We start from the raw sequence: 13,980 nt of genomic DNA on the forward strand, positions 1-13,980 counted from the left end.
AGTATAACAAAGATATGTATTTAAGTTTTGTAGATCTGAAAAAGGCATATGACAAAGTGTCAAGAGTGAAGCTATTCAAAACGCTATAGTTGCATGGTGTCAGTGGGGGCATTATATCAAGCGATACTTAGTCTTTATTTGAGTTGTAAGTCAGGAGTTAGAATTGAAAGAACTACAGGAAGATGGTTTAATGTTAAATCTGGTGTTAGACATTATCCCCTCTGTTATTCATTATCTAAATGGATCACATTATGAATTAAAGTGATATTAAACCTGATATCAAAATTGGCTATGTTAATGTCAGCTCTTTGCTTTATGCGGATGATGTTATTATTATTATTTGACACCTCCAGGGAGTCCAAAGACTCATCAAAGGAAGGGCGCTTGCTCTTATACTTCTAAATAAATCCGCTACAAGTCTATAAGATTCCTTGACTAGATTGAATAAATAGTGTAATAGATATGGTATGAAGGTCAGCAACAACAAGATAAAGACATTGAAAATAGCAGAAGCATTGAAAATATCAACTGCACTGTGAATGGAGAACCAACAGAACAAGTAAAACATTCAGCTACTTAGTCATGATTTTTAGTAAAAATGGTAAATTAAATATGGAAATAGACAACAGAATAAACAACGCTGGTGTGGTAGGAAGTCAACTGAATAAATGTATGTGGAATAAGAGAGAAATTAGTCAAAACACTAAATTAGCTGTATACAAGACAGTGTTCAAACCAGTTTTAACTTATGGATCTGAGAGCTGAAGTAGAAGTAAAACACTTGACCAAGGACTAGAGACTATAGATTTGAGAGACCTAAGAAAGATTAGGGACATGAACACATGGTATCAATGGCAATATCATATTAAAAACGATTATATTAGGAAAGAACTTGACATTATTAGCATTCAGGAATTTTAGCAGAGCTAATCGCAGCTGGTACGGTCACTTAAATAGAATGGGCGAGGAAATAGCAAAACAAATGTTCTCTGCCAGTTTGGCAGGAAATGACCCAGAGGAAGACCAAGATATAGGTGGATTGATATGGTAAAAATTGCCTTAGAAGATATAAATATAAGATCTGATAATGTTGGAGTCTTGACAGGTAAGAGATTGATTTGGAGGTGTTATGTCGGAAAAAGTGCTGATTCACTTTTGGTGAGTCATCCTGCTTCCGACCCAACATACAGTAACGATTAGAGATAAGGACATACTTATGCCTCCAGAAGAAAAGCTAAAAGATAGTGTACATATGCTCACTCAGAAGTATGTTTAATCATCTTTAGTTGTAGATATTAAATGATTTTGAGAATCCCATAATTAAAGTTGATAATGTCTGTGTAAAAATTAACAAGGGAAAATTATGTATCAGTACTGAAATGTTATTATTAGATGTATATAAGATGATATATGTATTAGAGCCATGTCAAAAACAGTTCGGAGTTGCAGTGACCAATCGGCCGCCACTATGAGCATGACATAGTTGTCGATAGAGGGCGCTCGTATTTACAATATGAGGTCCCGTGTGAGATTCAATCACTCTCTTGTTTTCTGTTCCTGATCCATTTCCTGGATAGCTGTGGAAGCTTACCACCGGTGCCCAGCAACAAATCTCCCGGTTGCTGTACATGCCGTGCCGAGTGTAACCACCGAAAGAATGAGGCCAGAATTCCAGTAAATAGCCGTTGGTTAGTTATGCCAATGTATAGTCAGCGAAAGGTGAACCTTTCGAAGATGATAGAAGTAAATTGCAGATGCCATGAGAATACGAGGTGAGAAAACGCGGAAGTATAATCAAGGAGGTCTCAGCAACTCCTTGAAAAGACAAGAACTGGTAAGAAAAATCTACAGTCTCTAGTCCTTGGTCAAGTACAAGTTTTCATACTCATTTTGAATAGTAATTGTACAAGTTTTGAATAGTAATGTACAAGTTTTCATACTCATTTTGAATAATAACCAAAGAAGGAATAGGAACCAGGGAATTAAGGAGCTCCACACAATTAACTTTCATATAGTACCTAAAGGACTGTTTTTGGATTAATCTGTCTATGTCTAGTAAGCTAGTGCCATTCTAAGTTTATGCTGAGAAAGGAACCAAACCTTCGAACTATTTATTTTGGAAGAAACATTTATGATATTATGTTAGAATTTAGTTTGAATATTAATTAAGTTGGGGGAGGATATAGCCTGAGCATAAATAAGAATATTGTCCCATGTTAAATTACAAGACGGAATACATCTGATATGCTCTACATACGGATTGTATATAACTATGTGCATGTATTGTTTTTATATGCGGGAATAGTAACTCTGTGTGAATTAACCAAGTCTGAACATAGTAATACAAAAGAAGAAAGTAGGACTGTTAGAATAAATTTAGGAGTAGAATATTTTGGATATCCTAACATAAAAAAGGGGGGGGGGGGAGTTCAGACTCTTTAGTATTAAAATTACTATTTGAAGTGTATATATGTTAGTATTTTAAAATAAATGTATTTCTTTAACCCAGAGTTCACGGGTCTGTCATTTTCCGAGATTTGAATTACCACTTATTAAATTTTCAGACCCGCTTAAGTAAAGGGAGAATCTATTGCCATGAGAAAAGAGGGTGGGGACCACGACTGCAAATTACGTGATTCCTTTATTATTTTGGGTTGTTTGATTGTGTATCAGAATTCAGTTGCTAGCTGGCGCAGTCGTTTTAAACAATTATAAATTTGTCGGCAACCGAATAGCTGATGTCTTAAAGTAATAGATAACAGAAAAAGCAGAATAAAAATACAACAAAAGAGAGATACAAAGACATAACAGAGGAAAATTGTAGATAGGAAGTTAGTAATGATGTAAATTTTTCATGTAGTACTATCATATCCTGTACACCCCTTGAGGGTAAATGTGAGGAATTTGATGATGATAATTAAATTTTACATATTAATTCTAGTATCTATAAGCGTTTTTTTTTATTTAAAAACCGGTTTTTGAATTTTACAAATTTATTCAAAAATCCGGTTTTTAAAAACCAACAAACCCTACCTTAAACCCAGATTCAAATTTTGTCCACTTCCTGAAGCAAATTTTCACGAGTAAGCAGACAGCTTTTTATCTCTCCATCCAAAATGTGATATCTTGTACTTATGAACATTAAAATTGCATTATTGTTCATCTATCCAATTTAAAAGTCTATTTAAACTTTCTGAAGGGAATTAACATCTGCATTACTCCTTATAACTCTCTACAACTTTATATCATCAGTAACCAACTTAATATTCCTTCTCAATATGCATGAAACATCATTAAAACATAAGTTAAACCGTAGTGTCTAAATAATAGTACCCATGCATGCTACTGTTACCTTTCTTTTCTTGGACACTGCCTTATCATACACAACTTGCTGGTATGATTCTGAAAATCTCCAATCCCTCTAACCAATCTTTTATCCATTATTTTCTCCTGCTAGTATATTAATATGTGTTATAGTTGTCTGTGAAATGCATTTGCAAAGAACAAGAATATCACTCTATACGTCTCACTCTTTCTCTTATCCAACATGTTCATCTTACATAAAATGCAAGTAGATTGCTAAAACAAGACCTACATGTCACAAGTACAGCTGACCATCTTAGAGAATCCTTTGTCCATCAACGTAATCCTGCATTCTTTTCCTATATATAAATGATTTTCTGCCAAGACTCTTAATAAACAGCCAGATTAAGGGCATTGCTAACTCTTTTAAGCATTCTCTTAAACTATGCATTGTCATCATTCCTACAATCTTATTAATATCTAGACTAGTCAACACTTGATATATCTCTGATTCTTTCACCTTTAATTCCTCTGCATTTGCTCTCTCTCTCTATTACAGAACAACATTTATACCAATATGATTATATACTGATAGTGTTCAATAATTTCACTACATCCTTTGCTATGATTGCCCACTAGTGTCACCTTTCCATAATTATTCCTCCACTAGCTAGTCACATAAGTAGGGGAATTCTCTTGAATGTTATTTATCCTTATTGGCCAATCTACACTCATATTACATTCTTTTTTTTTTCTTTTTCCTCACTATGCTTGTCACTTTTCTAACCTGCATTTGATCACTACCAGTTGTTTGTACCTCCTCATAATAACTTTGTCCCATTCTGCTTTCCTGATTTCTGCTCATCCCTTTCACTTCATGCTGTTTATCTAATTCTTGGTATTCAGCTGTACATTGCTTGTTCAGATGTATCCTAATAAATTCCCATACTCTGTCAACTTTTCTTGACAGCTCATCCACTCATACTTTTGATGCTTATTGGTTATGGCTCCTTGATTATGTTGCTTGACTCTATGTACACGTTAAAAGTTTTTTAAAACTTCATTTTATAATTTTCTTTGTGGTCCAGAACCATAAACTAATATGTGTGAGAAATTTTATAGTTTTTGTATTTATTTATTTTTTTTTAAGGTGTGTAATGACTACAGTGAATCCTGATACTGGAGTAAAAAATAATATTGAACCATTAGAAACCTTAAGAACGTAAGTAAAAAAAAAATGTTTTTGTTGTAATGCATTACTTAATAAAATTCTAAGATATTTCTATATAAGGAAACTGGGCTCATAAATTTCATAATCAGACTTTTCCAGTTAGTGTATATCAGCTATTTCTCTATTGAATGCTTTTAATATATTTGAACCACTTATTATGTGTGTGATAATACTCAGTTTTTGTCTGTTTACATATGTCCTTTAACAATTTTGCAATCTCTGCTATTCCCATTTAATTTAAACAAACTGTGTGTATAGATGTTTGCATCTGGAATCTTGAGAGAAACTAATAATTGGTATGAGATCTAACACACACATTCAGGGAAATTGAATTCTGATGGGAGGAATTGTGAGAATCTGTGTGTGTGTAAGAGCAACAATGTTAGGTTATTATGTGTTAATGATGGGAATGGTTATTATTATAGAAATTTATGATCACTAACATCTGACCTCCATGGAGTCAGAGTTATCATGGGAGGTAAACACTATTACACACACAAAGCTCATCCAACCATGCCTTAAACTGATTCAATGCGTTTACATTAATAATACACACACACTCAGGCAATGCATTCCATTCACCAATCACTCTCCATGCAAAAAAAACTACTCCTCAGTCTCTTGTTCACACCCTCCTTTTACATCTTCCAAAGATGGCCTCTTGTTCTACTCCTTGTCCATAAATCAGCCTAATCAAAAAATCTCCTTCACATTAATTTGGTTAGATTAAGGCAGCTTATATGCTTCAATCATATCCCCTCTCCTTTTCTTATTCAAAAGGTTCTGCAAATTGCATTTCCTCAATCTGTCTTAATATCCCACATTCCAGAGACCTGACAGAGAGCCTTAGTGAATCTTCTCTGGACCTCTCTAAGATTATCCTCTTCCCTTCAAACCCAGGCAACTAGATATGTTCACGAGTCCATAAATGGCCTGACCAAGGCCTTATAACAAGGAACCATAACTTCTACCATACATGTTAAGATTTTCCTCATCATTTACATAATCTGTATGATGTCCTTACAATTTTAGTAATGTAATCTCCCTCTCCCCCCATCTCCCAAACTTTGTCTGTCCAGCACCACTCCTACATCTCTAGTCTACTCCACCTCTTTCAAAATTTCCCCATTAATTGTATACTCTACATCCACTCCCTACCAAATTTTGCACCTTCACTTTTCAACATTGAACTGGTATTTCTGCTTCTTTGCTTACGAACAGTCTTTTTTGATCATCCTGTAAAGCCACAACACGTGCTCTAGCCTTACAGTTCTTCCCAACATTGTATAATCTACAAACAATTGCAATCTCCAATTGAACCTGCTTCAATATCATTAACATACTAGTTATGTTAATAATATTGAAGGTCACCAATGGTATCCCCCTTTGGGGCATACCATTGGTGACCTTCTTGTCAGGATACCATAACCTGCTGATCTTTTTGACAACCAATCACTTATAAAACTCACCAGTCTGTTATCCAATCCCCATCTATTCCAGTTTTGTTACCAGCTTGTCATATGGCAGCCCATCAATAGCCTTTGAAAAATCCAAATGTACCATTCTACCATGTATATCACCTTGTTGTAGTACATAAACAGATGGCTACAACATGACCTCCCCCTTAACAAACCCATGCTGACAGTCATACAGAATACTGCTATTATCAACCCAATTCTTAATCTAAGTTCTTCCCATCCTATCCAACATCTTAACCACAACCCTGTACACACAGATTGGCATATAATTTGTAGCATTGGTCTTATCAGCCCATTTGTGAACTGAAACAATTTTACCTTCTTGCTAGACTTTAAGACTCCCTTGTACATTCCTTTAAGATATGGTGACATGTTGTAAATCCTACTGCTTTAATAATATTCAGTTTACTTCATTCCTCATGTCTACCCCCTGCTCACTCACTATCAATCACTCCTACACCATATCCTCTACATTCAAGCTTCTCATGATGATGACATACCTGAAAAATTGCTCATTGAATAGCTGAACAATATCCTCTGCAATGGTTATCAATCTGCCATTTTCATTTCTCTACCATTATCCTCCCATAATCATTATTTTCTTCCACTTGATTCGTATCAAAAGAGCTCTCTACAATTGTCCTTGATTTGATTGGCTAATTTCTGCTGATACTGTACTTCATCTATTCTTACCCAAAGTCATCTTAGCCTGCTCTACTTCTCTTGTAACTGATCGTTATTCTTCATCTGGTGCTATCTGCATAAAGCTTTCTTTTCCAGATTGCATGCATAATATTTTCATTTATCCATTTTTCTACTCCCTTATTTAGCTTTTTCACTTTTGTAATATACTCAGACACTGCTGCTATTAAATCATTCCTTATCAGTGCCCAAGCTACACCTTCCCATCCAAATCTTCTTTCTCTGCTATAGCTCCCAATTGTTTTTATTATTATTATTATTATTAACATTTGACCTCCATGGAGTCAGAGACTCATCGTGGTAGGTACTCATTATTGCATACAGTGCTCATCCAACCATGTCCCAAACTGATTCAATGTGTCCAGATCCACAACACACTCAGGCAATGCATTCCACTCACCAACCACCCTCCGTGCAAAGAACCTGCTTCTCACTCCTTTGCTCACACCCTCCTTATACAGTTTCCAGCAATGGCCTCTTGTTCTATGCTCCTCTCCCATTCTATGAAAAATCTCTTCCATATCTACCTGATAACAGCCCCTGACTAGCTTATATGTCTCATATCCCCCTCTTCCGAGGCTCTGCAACTTACATTCTCTCAATCTCTCCTCATACTCCACATTCCAAAGACCACTGACTACCTTTGTGAATCTTCTCTATACCCTTTCCAACATATCCTCGTCACCATGAAAACCTGATGACCAAATCTGTGCACAATAATCCTGATCAAGGCCTTATACAATGGAATCATAATCTCTCTATTTCTGCAGATGTCAGGGTTCTCCACATCATTGCCATTATTCTATGTGATGTCTTCAAAACTTGTGTAATGTGGCCCCTGAATTTCAGGCCCTTGTCCACCATCACTCCTAGATCTCCCATATCCTCTACTTCTGTTAAAGTTTCCGCACCAGGTGTATAGTTTGCATCTCATTGTTGCTTACCAGATCTCAAAACCTTACACTTGGTAACATTGAACTGATAGTTCCCCTTACCTGCCCATTCATACAATCTATTCAAGTCCTCTTGTAAGGCATTAACATCAGCCTGACTGTGCTTTGCTCTCCCCAGTTTTGCATCATCTGCAAACAGCTGGATATCACTAGTTAAACCTAACCCAGTATCATTAACATACAAATTGAACAACAGTGGTCCAAAAAACTGACCCCTGTGGTACACCACTGGTGACCTTTCTCTTTCAAGATGCTGCCTCCCATATACAACTTTCTATACCTATCCAACAGCCAGTCACTGATCTAACACAGAAGTCTGTTATCCAATCTCATCTGTTTCAATTTATTTAAGAGCTTGTCATGTAGCAGTCTATCAAAAGCCTTTGCAAAATCCAAGTACACCACTGTATATGCATCTACCTTGTCCAAGGTATTTGCCACCTTGTTATAGTGCATGTAAGTTAGTTAAACGTGATATCCTCTTAACAAACTCATGCTGATAACCACAGAGAATACGGCTGTTATCAACCCATTTCTGTATCCTACTTCTCATCAATCTCTCTAGTACCTTCACCACAACTACAGATATACAGACCGGCCTATAATTTGAAGCTACAGCCTTATCATCACCTTTATGCAGTGGAACAATTTTACCCTTCTTCCATTCTCTTGGAACCTGTGCTGTTGCAAAACTCTTATTAAACAGGCATGCCAATGCTACTGCCAGTTCCCTAGAACATGCTCTTAAGATGCATGGTGATATGTCATCAAATCCCATTGCCTTATTAACATCAAGTTAAAACACTTAAGGAATTGAACAACATAGTTAACGATATAAATTAAATTATATTTTAATAAATATTTTCCGATATTTCGGCAACGTCACGTTGTCATCTTCTAAAGGAACTTACAAAAAAAGGCACGTACACATAGGCACTACAAACACAGTAATTGGGAATGAAGAGATGAAGCTATTGTTCTCCTAAAAGTCCTGATGGTGCCCTCTAGCGGGCTAAGTAGGTGTTCTTGGCCGTTGGGCTGAAGGTCTGCTGATGTAAGCCTCCCAAATTTGGGGCAGTCGCATACAACCAAATTTGTTGAGGTTTGGAGAATTTCTTAGGGCTGAGGCTGATTATTAAATAAATAGTCTTCTGAATTTGTATTTGCTACGGTGTATTACTATAGCTTTCTTCCACCGTATTCTGTGGCGTGTATTCAGAGCATGGTCTGCAAGACCAGAATGGCTGTACTTGTGAAACCGGATGTAGTCCTTGTGTTCAGAAATTCTGATATTTGCTGTCCTGCCTGTTTGGCCAAAGTAAGACAGTTTACAACTGCAAGGGACCTGGTATACACCAGGCAGGTCTAGGGGAAGTGGTTGGTCTTTAGTGGAGCGGATAAGGGATGCCAATTTTCTGTAAGGTTTGTAACAGGAGGTCAGGTCATGCTTTTTTAAGATTTTGGTAATCTTTTTTCCAGGTGCCTCGGATGTAGGGAATGGTGATGGATTTAGAGTCATCCTTGTTGTGGAGGGGGGGGGGATCTGTGGTTTGTAGGTTCTAATATTTTTTGGATTTTTTGGGGGGTGGGGGTAGCCATTGGCTGAGAAAGTGTTGAGGATGTGATTTAGTTCAGTGTTTAGGGCCAAGTCGTTTGAACAGATTAGTTTAGCCCTGTTGTATAGTGTTTTCACTACTCCATATTGTTGTGAGGGGGGGGGGAATTGTTGGTGAATGTATCTGCCTGTATGGGTGGGTTTTCTGTAAACTGAGAAAACCAAGATTCCATTAGACTGGTGGGTGACTAGTGTGTCTAGGAAAGGGCGGCTGTTTTTTTCCTCTTTTTCCAGGGTGAATTTGATTCTGAGGTGTTGGTTGTTTAAGTGTGTTAAGAAGGAGAGAAGTGTTTCAGAGCCATGTGGCCAAATAGTGAACACATCATCAACGTAGTGAAGCCATATGGTTGGTTTTGTGGGGCAGAGGCTAAGGCTTTTTCTTCAAAGGTCTCCATAAAGAAATTGGCCAATGGTGGGAGAGTGGTGAACCCATGGCTGTCCCCTCTATTTGTTTGTAGAATTTTCCTTGCCAAACGAAATAGCCTGAGTTCATTGTGAACTAAAATAAGGCTGAGATATCGGGAGAAAATTTAGCTTTGATTAGCTCTAAAGTTTCCTTGAGTGGGACATTTGTGAATAAAGAGGAGACATCAAAGCTGACCATTATGTCAGTACGTTGGAGTGGAAGGTTTTCTATGCTGGCTTTGAAATGGGCTGAGTTTTTTATGTGTGATGGTGTGTTTCCAGTATAGTGTGTGAGCTCTTTGGCCAAATGTTTAGCTAATTTATATGTGGGGGAATCAATGCCATCCACTATGGGACGTAATGGCATATTTTCTTTATGTATTTTTGGGAGTCCGTAAATACGGGGGGGGGGGGGGGGTATAGAGTTAAATGGCTTTAATGTGTTGGTAACTTCTACAGGCCAAGGAGTGACTCTCTTAAAGAGCCTGTGAAGTTTTCTAATTTGAGAGTTGGTGGGATTGTAATTGATGGGGTGGTAAGTAGTCCAATCTAATAGAAGAGCATTCAGCTTACCTGTAGTCCTTTTGGTTAAGGACTACAGTATGCATTTCCCTTATCTGCTTTGGTGATAACTATTTCTTTATTATCCTTCATTTCCTGTAGAGCTTTATACTCCTTGTTGGATATGTTGGTTTTCAGTGGGATTGCTTTGGAAAGGACACAGGCTACATCCTGTCTTACACTGTTGGCAACTTGATGGGGAAGGTGGCGGATTCCGCATTTGATCTGGATCATGATATGCTCACTAGGTATTTTTTTGGGAGCAATGGCGAAGTTGTGGCCACGTGACAGTGCGTTGATTGCTTCAGGCTTCAGGGTGACTGAAGAAAGGTTGATTACGGTATTGGTAGCAAGTTTTGGAAGGACGGTAGAGTTCTTTTTTAATTTTTCAAATTTTTTCATTTGTCGGCCTCGTATTTTTTCAAATTCTTTGTCGGCAGTGGTACATGAGACGTCATGTAAAATCGACCAACGTTTGTGGTTTAAAGTGCACCAAAGCTTCGATGGCATGAATAGCTTTGTTAATGTCTGCTAAGAGAAAATGCGTGGCAGTGATTTGTTTGCGTAGCAATGCGTAGCTGGTGCTGTTATATATTCAGAGAGCTTTTTTTGAAACAAAACGGTTCTTGAATTTTACACGGTTCAGGATTACTTTATTATCCCGGCAGCGTTTCAGGAAAGTTAGACGATTTAATTGTCTAGACAGCTTCAACTTCAATTTACCGTGTTGGCGGGCCTTCTGTGCGATTGTATCTCCGTGGATGATGTTGATTCTTGTAGACAGGCTTATACATTGGTTATACATTATTAAAACACTTAAGGAATTGAACAACGTAGTTAAAGATATAAATTAAATTATACTTTAATAAATATTTTCCGATATTTCGGCAACGTCACGTTGCCGAAATATTGGAAAAGTGAATATCAGAATTTCTGAACACAAGGACTACATCCGGTTTCACAAGTACAGCCATTCTGGTCTTGCAGACCATGCTCTGGATACACGCCACAGAATACGGTGTAAGAAAGCTACAGTAATACACCGTAGCAAATACAAATTCGAAAGACTATTTATGTAATCAGCCTCAGCCCTAAGAAATTCTCTAAACCTCAACAAATTTGGTTGTATGCGACTGCCACAAATTCGGGAGGCTTACAGCAGCAGCAGACCTTCAGCCCAACGGCCAAGAACACCTACTTAGCCCGCTAGAGGGCACCATCAGGACTTTTAGGAGTACAATAGCTTCATCTCTTCATTCCCAATTACTATGTTTGTAGTGCCTACATGCATGTGCCTTTTTTTGTAAGTTCCTTTAGAAGATGGCAATGTGACATTGCCGAAATATCGGAAAATATTTATTAAAGTATAATTTAATTTATATTCTTAATTAAGTTGTTCAATTCCTTAAGTGTTTTAATAATTTTGATATTAACATCAAGGTTATTTATTTCCTCAAATACCGCCTGCTCACTCACAATTAAGCTATCCTTTCCTATGTCTTCTACACTTGCCGTATTTTCCAGTGTATAAGACGTACTTTTTTACCTTAAAAATTCATCTTAAAAATGGGGTGCGTCTTATATAATGAAGGTAAAGATTGTTTCCTCTTTAAAGTCATACGCACTCCCTTTTATGTTCCAAGATCTTTGTGGGCGGTTAATGGTGCAATCAAATTGATGTGTGACCTTCACATAACTTCTAGCGCGTCATTGGCTAAGAACTTGGCATGGTCAGAAGGAGATTTTGTACAATTTGCATAAAGAAAAGCGTGCGGAACGTGGAAAAATTGCAAAGTGGCCAGAACTAGAGACCGAAGTTTTGAAATGGGTGCAAGAAAATCGGCAAAATGGCATTGCCATTTCAACAAAAATGATTCGTACACATGCAGTTAAAGTTGCCTGTGAGCATAACATTGAAGATTTTAAAGGTGGTGCGTCATGGTGTTACCGTTTCATGAAACGCAGTGGACTTTGTATGCGTACAAAAACAAAAATCAGTCAAAAAATGCCAAAAGAATATGAAGACAAAATTATTTCTATATTATAAGAAATTAATGATGATAGAGAAGAGTCAGATGACAGTGACATGGGTTTTGCACGTTTCTGAAAGGTCAGTTTACTATTAAAAATTACCTATTATTTTATCCTTTATATTGGAGGTTTAATGGATTTTTTACAACACTCAGAAAGAATTAAATTAGAATTTAATACTCCTATATTTCGTCCTAGTCACTAGGACATCTACGGGGATTACAAAAACAATTAATGTAACATGCACACAAAAACTTACAATGCTAAGCCCAACCACGTGGGTGACACTAAAGTCCTATCTAGGTGGAGCGCCCTCTAAGGGCGGTAGTAGGTGGCCTGGAATGTAAGGTGGGACCTCTGGTGATGAGTGTTTCCCAAATCTTCGGAAGCTTAATGCAACCGTATTTGTTAAGATTTGGTTGGTTTCTGAGAGCTGCTGCTGCTGCTGCTTCTAAGAAAAGTCTCTCTTTCTTGAATTTGCTGTGTGGAGCATGGTGGTTTTCTTCCATGATACTCTGTGGGTGGTGTCCAAAACATGGTCAACCAAGCCTGAATGGCCATAGTTGTGTTTAATGATGTACGACTTGTGTTCCTCCAGGCGGATGGATGCTGATCTGCCTGTCTGTCCAAAGTACGCAAGCTTACAGGAACAGGGTACTTTGTAAACTCCAGGCAGAGAAAGAGGGGGGAGCTGATCTTTCGTCGAACGGATAAGGGTAGCAAGTTTGCGGTAGGGCTTATATGCTGTGTGTAGGTTATACTTTTTTAGTATCTTGGCTATTTTTTCCGAAGTGCCTTGGATGTAGGGTATGGTGATGGCATTTTTAAATTCTTGTTGACGAGAGGGACGGTGAATGGGGGAGGAGTTGATTATTTTTTTTATACTGTGTTCACTGTAGCCATTGGAGAGGAAAGTTCTGTGTATGTGGTTAAGCTCAGTAATGAGGGCGGTTCCACTGGAACAAAGATTGTGGGCTGTCTTGGTAAGGGTTTTAATGATCCCATATTGTTGTGAGGGTTGGTGTTGGGAGAGTTTGTGAATGTATCTGCCTGTGTGTGTGGGTTTTCTGTATGCAGTGAAGGCAAGTGTATCATTGGGCAGGCGCGTGACTAAGGTGTCTAGGAAGGGTAAACAATTGTTCTTTTCTTTTTCCATAGTAAACTGGATGTGATTCTAATTTAATTCTTTCTGAGTGTTGTAAAAAATCCATTAAACCTCCAATATAATGTTCTTACAGCACTTAAGCCTCTACACAAGTAATATTTTATCCATTTTTTTTTTTCAAATCATACTTTAAAGTTTAGGTTTTTTCCAGGAAATTGTATTAAATTTCTTGGGTGCATCTTATACACCAGGAAATACGGTAAGTTCCTCATGATACCACCCTGATCAGGATGAAACACCCTTATAAATTGATCACTAAATACCTCAACAATGTCTTCTGGAGTAGTTACAATTCTACCACTTTCATCCCCTTAACTTCACTTCATCTTTCCATGATCATTCTTCCTTCTGCTTGCCATATATCTTAAAAAAAAAAAAAAAAAAAAGAAAAAAAAACCAACTGTAGTGTTTTTCTTAGCCTGATTTGCCAATTTCTGCTGATACTCTACTTTTGTTTTCTTTGCTAACTGAATCACTCTCCTGGCTTGTTCTTTGTATTCTTCCTTTGACTGATTACCATTATTCATCTTGTGCTT

At 37.4% G+C, this 13,980-nt stretch overlaps 1 protein-coding gene across 3 annotated transcripts in view; it reads left to right on the forward strand.

Moving 5' to 3' along the window:
• Nucleotides 1-13,980, forward strand: part of LOC150099775 (mitochondrial amidoxime reducing component 2-like) — a 229,233-nt gene that overhangs the window by 207,205 nt on the left and 8,048 nt on the right. For all 3 annotated transcript variants that reach the window (XM_090404065.1, XM_090404067.1, XM_090404066.1), the window contains exon 7: nt 4,454-4,525. In XM_090404065.1, coding sequence (XP_090260191.1) covers nt 4,454-4,525 — 72 coding nt within the window. The remainder of the gene's footprint in view (nt 1-4,453; nt 4,526-13,980) is intronic.

This window comes from Typopeltis vanoorti, chromosome 14 (genome assembly GCF_054136105.1).
Source record: "Typopeltis vanoorti isolate ZY-2024b chromosome 14, IOZ_Tvanoo_1.0, whole genome shotgun sequence".
NCBI lineage: Eukaryota > Metazoa > Arthropoda > Arachnida > Uropygi > Thelyphonidae > Typopeltis > Typopeltis vanoorti.